This window comes from Hyperolius riggenbachi, chromosome 1 (genome assembly GCF_040937935.1).
Source record: "Hyperolius riggenbachi isolate aHypRig1 chromosome 1, aHypRig1.pri, whole genome shotgun sequence".
Lineage (NCBI taxonomy): Eukaryota > Metazoa > Chordata > Amphibia > Anura > Hyperoliidae > Hyperolius > Hyperolius riggenbachi.
The window spans coordinates 26413162-26434702 of NC_090646.1; the positions used below are offsets into that span (position 1 = coordinate 26413162).

Below are 21541 nucleotides of genomic sequence, written 5' to 3' on the forward strand. Positions count from 1 at the left end.
TTTAATCTCTCACCCACCCACTCAGCTGAACTAATTATCTGAAACCCATTAGGATTTCATCCGGAGCTCATCCCTGAATACTGACTACCCTGCTATGACCAGGACAAGAGCTTAGAAAGGTGCTCCACAACTGACCCATCCACATTAGGACAAGCTGTGTGTTAGTCTGCCATCCTGAATAGTAAGGGCTGGTTCAGACGGACGCTTGTGCAGTGTTTACCGCCAACGTTCAGGGCTTGGCGTTAAACGCTCCCATTCAAGTGAATGGGAGCGTTTGTACCAAGCTTTTACGTGCGTTTACACGAACGCGGCGTTCGGGTCCCGATTTTTACTGGCATTCAAGGAGCCCCTGGAAGCTATATGTTGCTTCCAGGGGTGGTTAACCGCGACGGGTAATGTCCCCCTAGGGGAAGAAAAAATACGACCACATCCGAACGCAATGCGAACGCTGCTGAAAGCCCAAACGCATTGCCACCACGACGCCAATGAACGCGACGCCTCCAAACGTCCGTCTGAACCAGTCCTAACGCTAAAGCTGTTTTAACAATGACAGAACTTGCACTGCATGATGTGATGACTCTTGTGGTGCAAACTACCTCCATTGATTGATTGATGAATTAACTACCAAGATCACCAAAATCTATTCGAATATGGGACTCATCGGCAAAAGCTCAGGTTGGATTACTGCAGCACTTGACCCAATGGAAAACTGTGACATTCATATCATGATGCATGGGATTGAAGGAGTTTATACCTTTCATTTTGTCTTTATTTGCAGTACCATAATTCTGGTCATACCGTGCTACCAGTTATTTGCTTTGTGATGATGCACAACTTGCTATATGCACTAATGGCCGAATGGCGTGTACTGTGATTTTAAATTAGAACTGTTTTATTGAGGATTTGTCATTTCTCCAGAATTTTGTGACCTTATGCTTTCTATCAACCTTTATCCATGTTAAGACAACATATTTTTCCACCACAAGATGGCGCTGGTGTTTTCGTGCAATCACAACTAGAGAGCACAGGTTCAGTTTTATGTTACAGCTTTATTTATTTTAAGATCATGACTTATATTTTAATGCTCATTATTTATGCAATCCAAGATGCATGTATTTATTCATGTACTTATTGAACTTTCTTTATGTTGCTACTAGTGATGGTTGGAAATGGCAATCCCTGGAGGGAAGTAGGGATTGGATTGAAAATTAACCCAAGCCAATTTCTGACTTTCTGATTTCCGATTTATCTAATTTTTCTTTTTTTCAGTTTTTTCTGATTTCCATTTTTCCAATTTACGATTTTCCAATTTCTTAGGAGTATTTCATCTTTCATTTTTTTTGCAACAGAGAGTGCAAAAAATGACAAAAAAAACCCTGAAATTAGAAAACTGGAATCTTGTGATTTGTCTAAAATCGCCGCAGTAATCTGATTTGTGCAGAAACATTCTGCATTTTCTGATTGGTCCAATGTTTCCGAGTTCTGTGGGCTAAAATTACTGAGTTGTGGTAAATCAGATTTCTGCGGAATGCGATGGAAAATTACGTTTTCTGATTGGAAATTCGGAAATCTCAATTTCCGCAAAATCCAAATGAGCATCACTAGTTGCCACTGCAGAACGTTAAAGGGTATTTCTTGTGCAGCTTCAACTTGAATTGCATACTGGTGATTTTATAAGGAATGTTATTTAACCTATTCTTTGCACTATGCTCTTTTAAAGATGTTGCCATAGCCACACATCGCCATACTGCTGTGTGGTAAATACAGAATGCAATCAGAGATATGGTAGTACACAACTACATTTCCCAGGGTGCTGTGCTCCACTCCACCAACGGATCAGAGTGCCTCTAAGACAGAGGACCAAACACATCATGGGGAGACTATTGCAACCTATCATGGCTCAGGGCTATCGAATTCCATTTCACGAGATTCTTTTCTCCCGCACCCACGTGGTGACGGTCACGGGGTATCTGCAGAAGGATAATGAACAGCCTCACAATCTCACTCAAAAGAAAGGAGTTATCTCTAGTTTCTAGCACTGATGCTGGGTTTACAGTGGTCAGTAGTGATGTCGCGAACCTCCGCAGAAAGTTCGGTTCGCGAAAAAGTTCGCGAACCGCAATAGACTTCAATAGGGAGGCGAACTTCAAAATTTAGAAAAATTTCTACTGACTGTAAAAATGATGTAAAACATATTTCAAGAGATCTAATACTTGGAGGACCACCCTCCTCCCCTTTTACCCTTCTACCTATTCCCTCCGAGGGTCTCATCTGCCAGGGAATTATAGTATTTTAAAGGGACTCCGATCTCAGACTAAAAATACAATTTGAACTTACCCGGGGCTTTCTCCATCCCAGCCCTGGTCGGGACGTCCCACGCCGGCCTCCTGGCTCTTCTCCCGGCGGCTGTCCGCATAGCGCGGACCGGCCGGTCCCCCGGGCGACACTGGCGAGTGTCGGGCCTTCTCCTTCCTTATACGTCACGAATGACGTCACACGCCGGGCGTCATGACGGCGGCCGGCTGACAGCACGGCGCATGTGCGATTAAACCGTGCATGCGCCGTGCTGTCATGCCGGACGCCGTCATGACGCGCGGCGGCCGGCGTGTGACGTCATTCGTGACGTATAAGGCCCGACACTAGCTTGTGTCGCCCGGGGGACCGGCCTGTCCGCAGTATGCGGACAGCCGCCGAGAGAAGAGCCAGGAGGCCGGCGTGGGACGTCCCGACCAGGGCTGGGATGGAGAAAGCCCCGGGTAAGTTTTTATTTTTAGTCTGAGCTCGGAGTCACTTTAAAAGCCAACTTATATACCGTGGCTGGGAATTGAACCCAGGTCTCAGTGTATGATAGGTAACTAACATATCCATTATACCACCAACACTACTAGCTGAAACTAGCCTAGCATGTACCATTTATGCTCAATCCAAGAGAAAAATCAGACAAGACAAATAACATTTATATCATGCTTTTGTCCTGGCGGACTCAAAGCGCCAGAGCTGCAGACACTAGGGCATGCTCTATAGGCACTAGCAGTGTTAGGAAGAGTTGCCTAAGGTCTCCTACTGAATAGATGCTGGCTTACTGGACAGACAGAGCCAGGATTCGAACCCTGGTCTCCTGTGTCAGAGGCAGAGCCCTTAACCCTTACATCATGCAACCATTGCTTAAGGATTTGTAGCCAGGCATGGCCTTGTCTTTTGTGTTCAACAGTTGTCCAAAGAGAACCCCAGATAGCCAGGTAGATTCATCTCTCTCTCTCTCTCTCTCTCTCTCTCTCTCTCTCTCATAAATGGATTGAGCATAAATGGTACATGCAAGGCTGGCTTCAGCATGTAGTGTTGGTGGTACAGTGCCACTGTACCAGCACCTATTCAGTAGGAGACCTTAGGAAAGTCTTCCTAACACTGCTACTGCCTATAGAGCGTTCCCTAGTGGCTGAAGCTCTGGCGCTTTGAGTCCGCCAAGAGAAAAGTGTGATATAAATGTTATTTGTCTTTTCTTGTCTTGTCTCATTTTTCTTTTGGATTGAGCATAAATGGTACATGCTAGGCTAGCTTCAGCTAGTAGTGTTGGTGGTATAATGGATATGTTAGTTACCTACCATACACTGAGACCTGGGTTCAATTCCCAGCCACGGTATGTAAGCTGGCTTTTGAAATACTGTAATTCCCTGGCAGATGAGACCCTCCTCCCTCTGGTAGGAGGGTGGAGGGAGAAGAGGCTAATTAAACTCTCCCTAGCAGAGTGTGTGTAGCAGGTGTCCCTTAACTAATTAGTGTAGGCAGATGAGTGAGTCAAATGGCACAAGGACCTTGCCTTGTATAAGAGGGGGTGGGGCTCCAAGAGTGAGTGCAGTCTGATTGGCAACAATGTGCCTGCTGACTTTGATGTAGAGGGTCAAAGTTTTGCTCAATAGAGCATTATGGGGTGAATCGAACTTCCGGGAAAGTTCGCCTTTGGCAGGCGAACGCGAACCACCGAAGTTCGCCGGCGAACAGTTCGGGACATCTCTAGTGGTCAGTTGCATGACTCATGCGTTATAATGACTGTGAACTGCAATGGAGACTGGCAATAGACTTTAATACAAAGCCTGCATGCAGTGAGAGATAACGTGATCAGTTACTATGAACAGGCCAATAGAATTGTATGGACAGTGAATTATTCTGCAGCACAACTGACCACTGTGAACTGGGTGAAAATTCAGACCAACTTTACAAAGCATTGTATGGTGCATGATGGATTGTTAAATTGTATTCAACCAAAATAAATTGTATATACCTATTCAGTGCATAAAAAAAGGATGGAATTATGAGAGATTGTGTTTGTATATGTACTGTATATAATGAAAAGATCAGGGTTGCTCGTAAATTACGCCAGTGCGAATCTACGCATCGTAGTCCGCAACTGTAGTTCATAGATGAAGTTTAAAAACATTGCGTACGTATTTCCTCATAGTCGTAGTACCGCCATTTGAAGCTTCGCCCGCTATGCGTAGTTGACGTATGTATTGCGAAGTCAACTACGCGTGCGGTAACTGTGTCTATAGGGATCATTGCACATGCGTACAAATATTATTGCCCTTCTATACGTATACAATTCTGCATTGGAAGGTGGAATGTACGCATATATTAGTTCACCCATGCGCATATTTAGCGGATTATTGCGGAATTTTTTCCGCATAAGCGTCCGCATACACTACGCTTTGCACTACGCAAAGCTTACGTATTTTAATGCATAGTCTACAAAATGCAAACCGAGCGAAGTTTCTGATTTCGAAACCGTAGTTTGTGAAGCGTAATTGCGTAGAACTATGCGTAGTTCCAGCGTAGCGAAGTTGGCTGACTACGACCGTCCCTAGAAAGGATAGAAAAAGTATGTTATCAAAAGTTCATTACTTTTGAAAGGTTGCCATGCAGGAGGGTTTTCTAACCAACCAACTTTTTAGTTGTTTATGATCTTGTTTCCAGAAACTGCGGCAACTTTTTTGGTTGATCAGACATTTTAAAGAAATTGTTTGATACGTGTGTTAAATCAAACAATTTCTTTAAAATGTCTGAACAACCAAAAAATTGGATCAGATTAGTGTAATCGTATCAAAATGAAAAAAAAAAAATGTAATGTGTGTGGCTACCTTTAGGGCCCTTTCACACCGATACGGTGCGGGATTTTTACTGTACCCCACCGCCGGGCAATGAAAGTCTATGGTCACTTTCATACTTCCACGGTACGTTGCAAAGTGATGTTTTCGCGCTTCCTCGGTGCAGGTCCAAAACTATGTTATCATGCGGCTTCTGCGTTGACTTGTGGCCATCTGCATCGGCACGGAAGTCATGTTAGTCTATGGAGACGCATGGATTTTAAAACAATTGCCGACGTCACGGCACGCATGCACGGAGCGTATATTTGTAATACGCTTCCTGCACTTCCGCATCCCCATAGCAGGAAGTGACAGCGAGCTTGTGTCACTTCCTGCTTGGCCCAATGTCAGATGGGGAATACCACGTAGGCTTTTGAAGGCTTCACCCGCTTTTCTGAATATTAATCCCAGTCACCCAGTGACCAACTGTGCAAAGTTTGAGAACCCTACCATTAACAGTGTAAGAATGGCGGGGACGGGGCCGTAACGAGTGACAAGACAGACACCTAAAGGCTTAGCTCCTGACTCAGCTTTCTAAACCAGCACAAATCATGGCCCAATCTGCAACTCATAATCCCAGCCAGGTAGAGGAGATGGAGATCGAGCTGAACACCAAAAAGAAGCACAAGCTGGGCATACTAAAGCCACACAAACTCACAGATTACTTTGGGTAGAAGGCGCAGAGCCTGTCCGAAGAATTCAAGATGGCGCCGATAAGAGAGGACGCATCCCTGCCGAAACTGCCCATGCCTCAGACACACCGCTAAATATCACGGGGATTCAGTCGCTGAACTTGCACGATTCTTCCCACTCCAGCAGCCCAGCCAGAACAAAGCCTTGTTTAGAGGAGACCACAGGAGTAGACCCAATAAGCTTACCAGAGCAGCTCTCAGTCTTCAGCTCACAGGGGGCAGCAACATTCACAGCCTTCCCAGCATCAGAAAAATGTGCATCACACTCCTTTATCAAAGACATTCTCTCATCATTCAGAGCCTCATTATTAGCTTACATAGCTTCCATCACATCTAATCTCCACAATAACGTTGAAATTCCTTTTATATTCGATTTTTCTCCTATGGCTTCAGAGTTGTGTAAGGTGGTCACCAAAAATTGGATCGATCTTAAAAATTGCCCGGGTTTGAGATCACGTTTAGGTGAAAGGACATTAGTCACTTTTTGTAGAGCCCACACTATTGGGGACTGTTTGGCAGGGGCGTTCATACCATAAGGCGTGGTGCACTGGGTGACTGAAAGCGAGAGGGGTGTCGCCATGACCCACCACACAGGCAGAGCAGCACTAGAAGGAGGGGCAGTGGGGACAGTTGCGGGGAGGGGTGGGAGGAGGGGAAAGTAACGACTGATAAGCGGAAGCAAAGTGGGCGGCATTGAAGGTGTAGACTTGTGATAACTTGATGCTGCGCTCCAGTGCTCTGAACACGACGGAGGTCACGTGAGTAATTATCTTCCCGCCGCCCATCGCACCTGCTTGCCATTACTATATGGAGAGGAATAGAAGCAGAAGGAGCGTACCCAGGTGAAGTAGGGGAATTCTGGCCTACCTCCCCACCACTGTCCCTGCTGCCCCTCCTTCTAGCGCTGCTACCCCCTTCTGGGGCAAAAAAAGTAGCTTCACTAGGGGCAACTATACTACCTATACTGGGGGCAACTATACTAGCTTTACTGGGGGCAACTATACTACCTACACTGGAGGCAACTATACTACCTACACTGGGGCAACTATACTACCTACACTGGGGGCAACTATACTACCTACACTGGGAGCAACTATACTAGCTATACTGGCTGCAACTATACTACCTACACAGGGAGCAACTATACTAGCTATACTGGTGGCAACTATACTAGCTACACTGGGGTCAACTATACTACTTATACTGGGGACAACTATACTACGGGCAACTATACTACTTATACTGGGGACAACTAAACTAGCTTCACTGGGGGAAACTATACTACCAACACTCTGGGAAAATATACTAGCTATACTGTTGGCAATTATTCTAGCTATACTGGGGGCAACTATACTACCTACATTGGGGGCAACTATACTAGCTATACTGGGGTAAACTATACTACTTATACTGGTGAGGACAACTATACTATGGGCAAATATACTACCTATACTGTGGGCAACTACGCTACTTTTACTGGGGAAACGATATTACCTATACTGGTGCACCTATATCTGGCATTACCTAACGTGGCACGCTTAGTATGCCATATTCACTACTTTCCTTTTTTTGGGGGGAGGGGCCTTATAATTCCCAGCACCAGGTGTTAAATGCCCTAGGTACGCCACTGCTAGTTGGTAAAAAGCAAGTTCAGGGAGAAAATGGAAACAATTGGCTCACTAAGTCCAGACCTATGGGTAACTATTGATGCGACCACTGTAATCATTGCTAACAATTTCTCTCTGAGAAAATCTATACATCTAGGGAGTTGGGAACTGCCCATTAAAGACTTTATACATTACATTTTAGATCTATATTTGTGGTATTTGTTGGGCGCTGCCCACGTAGAAGGTATTACGTTGGGAAGACCACGAGGTTAATAAACAATTTCAAGAGCACTATAAGTCTATTGAAACTGTCAAGGGGCTGCCCATGTGAGAGAGGAACATCAGGGCAATCCGGATTGTCTCCAATTTTGTGGCCTTAAACAAGTGGGCCCCCCTCATAGAGGGGGGGGAATACTCTAGAGATCAGTGTCTGCATAAGGAAGAAGCCAAATTAATATTATGGACACTTGCATGAGGAAGACTAAGGTTCAACGAGCTCAATGAGCTGTGGTGCTTCCTCGATAAACACTGAACTCTGACACAGACATATGGTTGCTTGTCATGTGGATTTTTCTTCCTTTTTGCTCTTCTTTCCTTTCCCTTTTTTTCCCTCAAGTCTCCTCTTTTTCTTTTCCTTTTCCTCTCATTTATTCCCTATTACTTCTCTATAAATCCTCAGATGACCAACAATGAGGGTATGGCAGTTGCACCTCGGTACGTGTATGGGGCTGCCATGTGCTTAGTAGAGTTGGGCCGAACGGTTCGCCGGCGAACGTGGTTCGCGCGAACTTAGGTGGTTCGCGTGCGGGTACCGCACGCGAACGTTTTGCGGAAGAAGTTCGGTTCGCCCCATAATGCACCTGAGGGTCAACTTTGACCCTCTACATCACAGTCAGCAGGCCCAGTGTAGCCAATTAGGCTACACTAGCCCCTGGAGCCCCACCCCCCTTATATAAGGCAGGCAGCGGCGGCCATTACGGCCACTCGTGTGCCTGCATTAGTGAGAGTAGGGCGAGCTGCTGCAGTCTCTCATATAGGGAAAGATTAGTTAGGCTTAACTTCTTCCTGGCTGCATACCTGTTCTGTTCAGTGAGCCCTCAGCCCACTGCATACCTGTTCAGTGATCCTGCCACTGCATACCTGTTCAGTGATCCTGCCACTGCATACCTGTTCTGTGAACCCACCCACCACCACTGCATACCTGTTCAGTGATCCTGCCACTGCATACCTGTTCTGTGAACCCACCCACCGCTGCATACCTGTTCAGTGATCCTGCCACTGCATACTTGTTCTGTGAACCCACCCACCACCACTGCATACCTGTTCAGTGATCCTGCCACTGCATACCTGTTCTGTGAACCCACCACTGCATACCTGTTCTGTGAACCCACCCACCACTGCATACCTGTTCAGTGATCCTGCTGCCACTGCATACCTGTTCTGTGAACCCACCCACCACTGCATACCTGTTCAGTGATCCTGCCACTGCATACTTGTTCTGTGAACCCACCCACCACCACTGCATACCTGTTCAGTGATCCTGCCACTGCATACCTGTTCTGTGAACCCACCACTGCATACCTGTTCTGTGAACCCACCCACCACTGCATACCTGTTCAGTGATCCTGCTGCCACTGCATACCTGTTCTGTGAACCCACCACTGCATACCTGTTCTGTGAACCCACCACTGCATACCTGTTCAGTGAACCCGCCACTGCATACCTGTTCTGTTCAGTGGACCCGCCACTGTATACCTGTTTAGTGAACCCGCCACTGCATACCTGTTCTGTTCAGTGGAGTTTGGTGTGTCAGTGTGAAGCAGTACCTTAATTACACTACCTGATTGATGTATACACATGCAAGATGTTTTAAAGCACTTTAGGCCTGTCATTTAGCATTCAATGTGATTTCTGCCCTTAAAACGCTGCTTTTCGTCAAATCCAGATTTTTCCCGGGGACTTTTGGCGTGTATCCCACTCCGCCATCCCCCCCTCCAGGTGTTAGACCCCTTGAAACATCTTTTCCATCACTTTTGTGGCCAGCATAATTATTTTTTTTTTCAAAGTTCGCATCCCCATTGAAGTCTATTGCGGTTCGCGAACTTTAACGCGAACCGAACCTTCCGCGGAAGTTCGCGAACCCGGTTCGCGAACCTAAAATCGGAGGTTCGGCCCAACTCTAGTGCTTATGTGATGTTCAGGTCCTAATGCAGAATATTTAAGTATTCTGCTATAAGGGGAAGTTTTTCTGTGTTGTTTTGTTTTCCCTCAGGCAGTGCCAGCGTTCTTGCCCAAAGTAGATGGCGGTAATTACCACCCAAGTTTTGCCTGTGTCATTTGTATGCAGATCTATTCTTCTGTGCTGATCAGTGCTTATAATGTGTATGGTTAGTCATATAATCTATTATTTTGCTCATCTGGTTATAGTCTAACTGTTTTTAATTGTTTGTAATCTGGTAATTATGTTCGTATAATTGTTTGTTGTTTTTTTCACAGGCTTACCGCTCTGCTAGATGGGTTACCTAGAAAACCTAAAAAACTAGATGCCCTCTTTCACTTCCTCTAATACCTCAGCCGGTTTCTATGCATACAGTGGTGTGAAAAACGATTTGCCCCCTTCCTGATTTCTTATTCTTTTGCATGTTTGTCACACTTAAATGTTTCTGCTCATCAAAAACCATTAACTATTAGTCAAAGATAACATAATTGAACACAAAATGCAGTTTTAAATGATGGTTTTTATTATTTATTGAAAAAAAACAAACCTCAAAACCTACATGGCCCTGTGTGAAAAAGTGATTGCCCCCCTTGTTAAAAAATAACTTAACTGTGGTTTATCACACCTGAGTTAAATTTCTGTAGTCACCCCCAGGCCTGATTACTGCCACACCTGTTTCAATCAAGAAATCACTTAAATAGGAGCTATCTGACACAGAGAAGTAGACCAAAAGCACCTCAAAAGCTAGACATCATGCCAAGATCCAAAGAAATTCAGGAACAAATGAGAACAAAAGTACTGTAATTGAGATCTATCAGTCTGGTAAAGGTTATAAAGCCATTTCTAAAGCTTTGGGACTCCAGTGAACCACAGTGAGATCCATTATCCACAAATGGCAAAAACATGGAACAGTGATGAACCTTCCCAGGAGTGGCCGGCCGACCAAAATTACCCCAAGAGCGCAGAGAAAACTCATCCGAGAGGCCACAAAAGACCCCAGGAAAACATCTAAAGAACTGCAGGCCTCACTTGTCTCAATTAAGGTCAGTGTTCACGACTCCACCATAAGAAAGAGACTGGGCAAAAAAGGCCTGCATGGCAGATATCCAAGGCGCCAACCACTTTTAAGCAAAAACAACATTAAGGCTCGTCTCAATTTTGCTAAAAAAACATCTCAATGATTGCCAAGACTTTTGGGAAAATACCTTGTGGATCGACAAGACAAAAGTTGAACTTTTTGGAAGGTGCGTGTCCCGTTACATCTGGCGTAGAAGTAACACAGCATTTCAGCAAAAGAACATCAAACCAACAGTAAAATATGGTGGTGGTAGTGTGATGGTCTGGGGTTGTTTTGCTACTTCAGGACCTGGAAGGCTTGCTGTGATAGATGGAACCATGAATTCTACTGTCTACCAAAAAATCCTGAAGGAGAATGTCCAGCCATTTGTTCGTCAACTCAAGCTGAAACGATCTTGGGTGCTGCAGCAGGACAATGACCCAAAACACACCAGCAAATCCACCTCTGAATGGCTGAAGAAAAACAAAATGAAGACTTTGGAGTGGCCTAGTCAAAGTCCTGACCTGAATCCTATTGAGATGTTGTGGCATGACCTTAAAAAGGTGGTTAATGCTAGAAAACCCTCAAACAAAGCTGAATTACAACAATTCTGCAAAGATGAGTGGGCCAAAATTCCTCCAGAGCGCTGTAAAAGACTTGTTGCAAGTTATCGCAAACGCTTGATTGCAGTTATTGCTGCTAAGGGTGGCCCAACCAGTTATTAGGTTCAGGGGGCAATTTCTTTTTCACACAGGGCCATGTAGGTTTTGAGGTTTTTTTTTTTCAATAAATAATAAAAACCATCATTTAAAACTGCATTTTGTGTTCAATTATGTTATCTTTGACTAATAGTTAACGGTTTTTGATGAGTAGAAACACTTAAGTGTGACAAACATGCAAAAGAATAAGAAATCAGGAAGGGGGCAAATCATTTTTCACACCACTGTATAGCGACATGATTGGTCACTAAGGAGTGACGCTGGCCTACCGGGATTCCCCTATTACGTACCTGGAAGGGCGTGGCCTTCGATAGCGGCTCGGTGGCTCAGGGCAGTGCTCAGAAACAAAGTGCTTTCGGTTGATGGGAGTTTTCTACAATAGTGATAAGCCTCTAACTTTATGCCTTTGGTATATAAGCAATTGTTGTGCCACTTGTAAGTGTATATTGTTTTTGCCTCTGAAGAAGCAGGGTAACCTGCAAAACAGCCTGTCAGGCTATACATTATGCAACTTTTTTATTTGACTCTCACGTTTTATTGAGATCAAGGTGAACATAATGAACAGGTAAAGTCTTACTAAGCAAAGTTATAGCCATACATAAAGCTTAACATAGCTTTCAAATAACAAATGTGCAGAATAAGCCTGCTTTATAGCAGAACTGCTATCAATTAACAGTTGTACTTAAAGTCCTTTGTGTTGAGAAAAAGGAATATCAATACCAAAATTGAACATTTAGTCACAATGAGGTACATTAACTAGATTAGAAAGAATAACAACTAAACTAAACCGATATCTAAATGTATTTATTCAAAACAAGTGACAGGAGGAGAGGTGTTGTGGTTATAGCAGTGAACCAGTAGTGGGGTTGTGGTACTGAGATATGTTGGCACTGACTCCAATGAGAGACAGCTAAAAGGGAGTTAAAGGGTAATTAAAGGGTAGTTATGTGCTATCCTGTAGAGAGTTGGCATGGTTTGGGAAGTATTCTGATTGGAATAGGTGGTTCCCAATGTGTTGAGACTAACCAGGGATTCCAGATTTAAAAAAAAAAAAAGTGTTGGTATCGTCTCTAGTAAGACTCATAAGTTGATCGTACAGACAAATATTATTTATACATTGGGTTATTTTATCCCAATGGATGTTCTGGGAACGCCAAGCTTGTGTAATTTGAATTCTACAAGCAGTTAACAATTTTGTGAAAAGGATATTTTCATTTATCAATAGTCCATCTATCCTCATGTTTAAGTGAACCTCCAGACTAAGGCTTGGTGTTTCTTTAACTGTTTCACAGAATCAGAACTTTGTTTCTCTTATACAAGCCTCATTTTTAGCTGCACAGAAAAAAACTGCCCGGGCATTTTTCACCTAATGCTGTGCAAAGCATGATGGGGTTTCTGATGTTGTTCTCGTTCTGCTGTTTTGAAGCAAAATTTTTTTTTTTACATTTTGAATTTGACTTTTGAAGCCTAGTGTGTGCAGCTGGGAGGGGTGATCAGGACACAGGACAGTTGGAACTGTGTCTCCTGCTCCCTGTCACCTCCTTTCAACGAAAAAGATGGCTGCCCCCATGACAAAGATGGCAGCCCCCATGAATCACAAACATTTGCCTGTTCTTTTAAAAAGGTGTGGGTAAGAGATTATATTACCTATCTATTCTAATTAACATAACTAATGTAACTTAATGACAGTAAGTTTGTTTAGGCTGAAGTTCCCCTTTAAGTAACGCATATGTGGGTGATGGAGTAATCTGTTTTCCACCGTCTTGCATCAGTTTGAAAAATGTTTCCCAAATTTGGAAAACTTTACAGCAATCCCACCATATGTGCATGAAAGTGCCTTTGGCTTGGAATCCCCTGAAACATGTATCTGAGTGATTTTTCAATATTTTAGTCAATCTAATTGGTGTTAAATATGTTCTATAAACTATTTTTAAAGAGGTTTAAACCAGTGACCCACTGTTAGAACAGTGAGCTGTATTCCATCATATTTGTAGCCAATCTTCTTCTGAAAGCTTGAAGAGAATCGGTACTCTAAATTTCTTACAATAAAAAGCATACCATTCTATTCATTATGTTCTCCTGGGCCCCTCTGTGCTGTTTCTGCCACTCTCTGCTGCAATCCGGGCTTGTAGTTGCCAATTTTAGGCAGTGTTTACAAACAAAAAACATGGCTGCTAACCAGCATGTGATAGGCTGAGAGAAGCTCAGTCTGTGACTCATACAGAGCCTGGATGGGGCACGGAGAGGGTGTGTATAGCTTCTGCCTATCACAAGTAGAGCAGCACATTTCTGCCTGAGTGCCTGAGCCCGACAAAGCTGGCAAAGGAAAGAAGATTAGATTATATAACAGAGATAATACAACCACTGTGCAACTAGGAAAGGCTGCAGTAAGACAGACCACATTAGAACAGGTATAGGAACTTATAGGATAGAAGAAATAAGGCTGAACATTTATTTTGTTACAGAGTCTCTTTAATATGTAAATCCTTTTCCCATGCTATTTCATATGGTAAGTTCCCTTTGTCCTTCTCTTCTGTTAATAGCCTATATATTAATGTTATGGACTTAGGAATCTCACCTTTACTTAAAATTTGAGTTTCTATATACAGTATGTTGGGGTGTTGGGATTTAGGCCAAGCTTTGAAGAATTCCCTCAGTGGGATATTATAAATGTTTCTGAGTTCTTGAAAAGTTCACCATTTTCCTTTACATACTAAATCATTAAATTTATGAAACCCGGCTTGTGTACACCACATAAAATTTTGGGTATCTATGCTCGGTATGAAATCTGGGTTGGAGGTTAGTGGTGCGAGTTTGGAAGAGAGTGATGTTAATTTATACTTAAACCTTAGGGTATTCCAGAGGCGAAAATATTATTTTATGTTAGGATTTTTAATTTTCCTACATACCTCAGGTATGGCTGTTGTCCAAAGTATATTTTGTATTCTATAAGGCGCAATTTGGGAGTTTTCAATTTATCTCCACTGAGAGGAGTGATTGTTAAAGGAAGTTTGTAACAGCTGAGCCAATCTCGCCGCCTCAAAGAATTTCCCTAGGTTGGGGACTCCCAGTCCACCTAGCTTTTTTCTGTTTGTATAGGGTTGAGGCCTTTATAAGGGGTCTTTTTTTCCTCCAGATATATGTCAGACGGTCTTTTCTGCATCATTTTAAGGTGCTTATTAGGTATAAAGAGGGGTATCATTCTAAAGAGATATACAGTAGTAGCTTAGGAAAGATCATCATTTTTGTTAAGATGATTCTTCCCATCCATGAGAAGTTTATTCCAAGCTTCTAGTTGAACATGGAGGAGCTTAAACAGAGGAAGATAATTACGCTCCACCATTAGGTCTAATCATTTGGTGATATAGATTCCCAAATATTTTAAAGCTCTGTCTTGCCAAATAAACTTAAAATTGCTCTGAAGAGTTATTGCGACAGAATAATTTGTGTGGATAAGGAGTGCTTCCGTTTTATCAGAGTTGACACATAAGCCAGAAGCTAGACCAAACCTTCTAAGAGAAACTAGGATACTTAGGAGAGAGATGTGAGAGTTGGAGATAGATAGTAGCAGGTCATCTGCGAAAGCACTGCATTTAAACATATGTCCTCCTGTGGTTGTGCCTTTATTGTCGGGATTTGTTCTTATGTATTCTAGTAGTGGCTCAAAGGCTAGGATAAATAGGGCTGGTGAAAGAGGGCACCCTTTTTTAGTGCCTCTTTCTATATTACAATTCTGGGATTCATACCCTGCAGTAAGGATCGTAGCAGATGGGGTTGAGTATACATTTTTTAGAACTGTGAGGAAGGGGCCAGAAAAAAACATATTTTCCTAGGGCTTTATATAGGTATTCACAATTAAGGGAGTCGAAGGCCTTCTCTATGTCAACTCCTAGTAGTAGCATAGAGAGGTCTTCTTGATTACAGTGGTGAATTAAATTGCAGATTTTCCACACATTATCTGAGCCTTGTCTAGTTTAATAAGCCAACTTGGTCTGATTGTGTCAGGTGAGGTAGGATATCGTCTTAAGGCCAGGATCTTAGTGAGGATTTTTTGATCCACATTAATTAAAGAGATGGGCCTATAATTTTTACACAGTGTTATCTTTTCCCTCTTTTGGTATCACCGTAATGGTGGCTAAAATTTGACTCATTAGAAATTGGGAGTCCATCTCTTATAGAGTTCAGATATGTCTGAAGGTGCTGGGCTATGGTGTCTTCAATTTTTTTATAGTATTGGGCCGTGAGGCCATCAGGCCCAGGGACTTTAAAATGTTTTAGTCCTTCAATAACAAGTTTAACCTCTCTAAGAGAGAATGGAGAGTTTATAGTAGACTAGCTGGTCGCCCGGCATTGCCCAGGTATGTATTTGGCAAGTGTTGGCTCTGCCCATTTTTTGTAATCCAACACACAAATACTCAGTGACTTAGTTTGTGAACTTTGTGATCTTTGGCATCAATGACCTGCATTAAAATGAAATAAATCTAATTGGCTGTGGCTCCACCTCCTTTTCTGAATTTGAATCCCAGTCACTAAAAGGCCAACTGTACAAAGTTTGAGGTTTGTGCCATTAACAGTGCAAGAATGACAGCAATGAAATATTTCCTCTTGAAAATTAATAGGTGAATTTTGATTGGCTTTTGTAGGCTCCACCCACGTTTCTGAATATTAATCCCTGTCACCCAGTGACCAACTGTGCAAATATTGAGAACTCTATCATTGACAGTGTAAGAATGGCTGCAGTTTACATTTTTCCAGTGAAATTTGTATTTTTCTCCGCCCACTGATGACCTGGCATTTCCTGGGAATGTGCTTGGCTGGTGTTGGTTGTGCCCACTTTTTCTCACCCTAACACACAATTACTCAATGACCAAGTTTGTGAGATTTGTGGTCTTTGGCATCAATAATTTGCATTGAAATGAAACAAATCTGAATGGCTGTTTGTGGCTCCACCCCTTTAATGCATTTTTAACCCCAGTCACCCAGTGACTAACTGTGCAAAGTTTGAGAACCCTACAATTAATAGTGTAAGAATGGCTGCAGTTTACATTTCCCTAGTAAAATTTGTATTTGTCTCCGCACCACTGATGACCCGGCATTGCTCGGTTATGTGTTTGGCTGGTGTTCACTATGGCCCCTTTTTCTAACCCTAACACACAATTACTTAATGACCACGCTTGTAAGATTTGCAGTCTTTGTCATCAATTATTTTCATTCAAATGAAACAAATCTGATTGGCTGTTTGTGGCTCCACCCCTTTTCTGAATTTGAACCACAGTCACCAAAAGACCAACTGTACCAGGTTTGAGGCTTGTGCCATTAACAGTGCAAGAATGACAGCAATTAAATATTTCCCTTGAAAATCAATAGGTGAATTGTGATTGGCTTTTGTAGGCTCCACCCACTTTTCAGAATATTAATCCCAGTCACCCAATGACCAACTGTGCAAAGTTTGAGAACCCTACCATTAACAGTGTAAGAACGGCTGCAGTTTACATTTTCAAGTGAAATTTGTATTTGACTCTGCCCACTTTTTGGCTATGGGAATAAAAAGTATCCTATACTTTATTCCAGGTAATGTGCTATGTGTGTGCCAAATTTCATTCAAATCCGTTCAGCCATTTTTGCGTGATCGAGTAACAAACATCCAAACATCCAAATATCCAAACATCCAAACTTTCCCAGTTATAATATTAGTAGGATAATTGTGCCTGGGAAAGCTTAGGCAGGTTGATTTGCTTAATAAATTCATTTATAGTTTCTTGGGTGGAGGATTTATTATTTTTGTTTAAGGCCTCATAAAAATTCTTAAACATCTCAGCAATTTTAGTTGGGTTATGAGTGGTTCCTCCTCCTAGCAGTTTAAAGCGGAATATAACCCTGCATTTCAACTTTGCTTTAAAACATTATTTACAGCATATTATATGCAAAAAGCATTTTTTTTTTACTAGACCAGCGTTGGAAGGGTTAAACACAGAGGTTTTAAGTTCCGTGCAGATGTTCAGATAGTTACATTCTATTTAGTTATATGTATATATTTAGAAATGTTACACACTCTTTTGCTGTCCTCCAACTCCTTCACAGTGAGAGAGATGAGTCACAATAAACTTAGATACATTTGTGTAAACAAAAAGTATCTAACTCAAGTTCGGATGCTCTGCAAAAATCTCCAGGGACTTTAAAGCCCTGTGTAACCCTTCCAATGCTGGTCTAGTAAAAAAAAAATGCTGGTTGCATATAATATACTGTAAATAATGTTTTAGAGCAAAGTTGAAATGCAGGGTTATATTCCGCTTTAAGGGGATTGCATTTTGTTGCTTTCCTTTGACCATTAAGCCTATGAGCCAGGGTAATGTTAGCCTTGATGGCCATATAACATTTTTTGAAGCCCAACCATCGGACAGTTTTGGCAGTTTCTTCAGATAAAACTGCATCCAGTTGTTCTCTGACTTTTTGTATCTGTTTGAGAGCTGAGACTGTCATACTTTTTTGAAATTGTTTTTGCGCAAAAAAAAGGTTATCACATGCAAAAATTCACGTCGCACATTAACATTAATGTTTGCGCATTAGCGAACACAACTGTTAACCTTAATGTTAATGTTTTGAATTTTCCTTAGAGAGAACCTGAGGTGGGTTCTCTTTAAGGAAAATTCAAAACAAATTGAAAACATAATCTATATTTCTTTCATTGTTAATTTTATTATTAACATTCTAAAACTGTCCTCCTATTGGAATTTATGTTTTTGAGCATAATATAACATTTGGGTAAAAATATGCATCCTAACATTCCTGCACTTGAGATCAATATAGCAAGTATCTGCACAGCCACCATGTATTTCCCTCTGGTGCTCAGATAGGCCGGGATCATGGCAATCCAGACACTGCAGAACACCAGCATGCTGAACGTGATGTACTTGGCCTCATTAAAGCTGTCCGGTAATGTCCTCACCATGAAAGCCAGGACAAAACTCACAGCAGCCAGAAACCCCAGATAACCCAACACAGAGTAGAAGCCAATCACTGATCCCTCATTACACTGAATGATGATCTTCCCAGGATAAGAGAACATGTCAAACTCCTGATATGGAGGAAATGTTGACATCCATACAATAAAGTTCGAAATTTGGACAGAGAAACAAAAAATAACTACAACATTAGATACTTTGTTTCCAGCCCAATTTCTCCAGAAAGTGTTGGGTTTGGTAGCTTTGAAAGTAATGCAGAGTTGAATGGTCTTGGCCAGTACAGAAGACAGAGCAATGGAGAAACATATTCCATATAACACCTGTCTCAGCACGCAGGTTATGTCCACAGGACGTCCGAGGAACAAGAAGACACAGAGGAAGCTCAGCAGGATGGAGGTCAGGAGAATGAAGCTCACAGTCCGGTTATTGGCTTTCACCACTGAAGAGTCCCAATGGGCTATAAACAGCTTTATTATACACAACGTAAGGCCAGAGCATATGACAGCCATTGCCGAGAAAATAAATGCTATGAAATCTTCTTCATAAGACAGAAACTCGTAAGTTTTGGGAAGACACTTTGACTTTTCCTTGTTGGGCTGCTGATCATCAGGACATTTCTGGCACTTCTCACTTTCTACAGCCAAAAACAGAATATGACAATGTTAATGGTCCAGTAAAAACATTAACGGACTAGACAAAAATGTATATCTACCTTCCAAATAATGTTTTTCACAAAATGACACATTGAATATTCTTGTTTTTATTGAACCCTTTGGCGTGCATTAAAAAAAAAGGTGCATAGTAATTTGGGCATTGGATGGATGTGATAGTAGTAATAATATTGGTAACTAGCCGACCCGCGGCGTAGCATACGCCGCATAAGGGGGTAGAGGGCAGGAAGGGGGTATTGGGCACAGCGGCGGGGAGGGGGGTCGGACCCCCCCTCAACTGGGTCCCTCATGTGTGCTCCCCCTCCAGCTTAAGCTCAGCAGGAAGCCACCCTCACCTGGATCCCCCATGTGTGCTCTACCTCCAGCTTAAGCTCAGCAGGACCCCCCCCCCCCCCTCCCTCACCTGGGTCCCCCATGTGCGCTCCCCCTCCTGCTTAAGCTCAGCAGGAACCCCCCCTCACCTGGGTCCCCCATGTGTGCTCTACCTCCAGCTTATGCTCAGCAGTAACTCCCCCCCTCACCTGGGACCTGGGTCCCCCATGTGCGCTCCCCCTCCTGCTTAAGCACAGTAGCAGCCACCACTATTAGTAAGAGGCAGCGGGCGGGGATGACTCACCTCTTCCGTGTTCCATCGTGCGTTCCACTGTCGTCACTTCCTGCAATGCCACCCACTGTATTGGTGTAGTTTGCCTTTTTAAAACAGAAGGAAATCTGCAATAATTCAGCTATAAGTGAAAATTTGTGGTTACCCACAATGCACTGTTACTAAATATGCCAATTATTCTTTTTAACCCTTAGTAACTCAAGCAAGCATCCAGAACCACTGTTGTATAGCAATCCTGTAGCTTTAAGTTTTACACAGCCATATCAAACCCACATGTAGACAGCCTGTTTCAGACTTTTGGTCCTCATCTGTACATGGCAAGGATTGATAAGGCTGTGTGAGATAGGGCTTGGACCAGTACAACAGAGTAACCAAGCAGCTCAGGGCGACCCAAACCACTCGGAATGTATAGGGGGATAAAAGGGACTAAAAAGACCTTCTACTCAAAAAATCAAAGCTTGGTGTAATTTGGCTTCTTAAAACAGAAGCAAATCTGCAATAATTCAGCTATAAGTGAACATTTGTGGTTACCCACAATGCACTGCTACTTCACCCTTGGTAAGTCAAGCAAGCCTATGGGCCTGATTCACAAAGAGGTGCAAACTGTTTAGCACGGGTGTACTAAACAGTTAGCACGTGAAGTGCGGTTCGCGGACTTTTGCACGTGCGTAAAACTCCGCAATTGTGCGACTCAAAAGACCGCAAAAGACCGTGATCAAGCGGATTGTGGTGCTTCTGGTGCTAACTGTTTAGCACACCCATGCTAAACCGTTTGCACTGCTTTGTGAATCAGGCCCTATAGCTTTTCATTTTACACCATCATTTCAAATACACATGTGACAGCCTATTTCAGACTTTCAGTCCTCATAAGTACATAACAGGGATTGATACGGCTATGTGATATAGGGCTTGGGCCAGTACAACAGAGTAACCAAGCAGCTCAGAGTGACCCAAACCATTTGGAATGTATAGGAGGATAAAAGAGACCAAAAAGCCCTCCTACAAAAAAAAGCAAAGCTTGGTGTAATTTGCCTTCTTAAAACAGAAGCAAATCTGCAATAATTCAGCTATAAGTGAACATTTGTGGTTACCCACAATGCACCGCTACTAAATATGCAAATTATTCCTTTTCACCCTTGGTAAGTCAAGCAAGTCTATGGGCCTGATTCACAAAGAGGTGCAAACTGTTAAGCTAAACAGTTAGCACGTGAAGTGCCGTTCGCAGACTTTTGCGCGCGCAAAGTGCCGCCATTTGCGCGATCACAGTCTTTTGCGAGCGCAAAAGTCTGTGATTGCACAAATCGCACACAAAAAAGACCGCAATAGAGCGAATCACGGCACTTTGCACGCACAAAAGTCCACAAACTGCACTCCACGTGCTAAACAGTTTGCACCGCTTTGTGAATCAAGCCCTATAGCTTTAAATTTTACATAGTCATACCAAACCCACATGTGACAGCCTAGTTCAGACTTTTGGTCCTCATCAGTACATAGCAAGGATTGATATGGCTGTATGAGATAGGGCTTGGACCAGTACAACAGAGTAACCAAGCAGCTCAGGGTGACCCAAACCACTCGGAATGTATATAGGGGGATAAAAGAGACAAAAAAGCCCTCCTACTAAAAAAAGCAAAGCTTGGTGTAATTTTCCTTCTTAAAACTGAAGGAAATCTGCAATAATTCAGCTATAAGTGAACATTTGTGGTTACCCACAATGCACTGCTACTGAATATGCAAATGATCCCTCTTTACCCTTGGTTTGATATGACACTACTTCTTCTTCTTGCTTGGACCAGCCCCTTCTTCTTGCTTGGACCGGCCCTGGGGGCAGGGCGCTACTTATTCTTCTTGTTTGAAGGTTGAGGCACTTACT

General features: G+C 42.9%; 1 protein-coding gene across 1 annotated transcript in view; it reads right to left on the reverse strand.

Annotated features, from left to right (window-relative positions):
• Positions 1-5918: 5918 nt before the first annotated feature.
• LOC137536750 (vomeronasal type-2 receptor 26-like) overlaps positions 5919-21541 on the reverse strand; it is a 91844-nt gene continuing 76221 nt past the window's right edge. Inside the window, exons 5-7 of the mRNA XM_068259229.1 lie at positions 18591-19027; positions 18258-18506; positions 5919-6098 (exon numbers count right to left, since the gene is read on the reverse strand). Of these exons, the coding sequence (XP_068115330.1) occupies positions 5919-6098; positions 18258-18506; positions 18591-19027 (866 nt within the window). The remainder of the gene's footprint in view (positions 6099-18257; positions 18507-18590; positions 19028-21541) is intronic.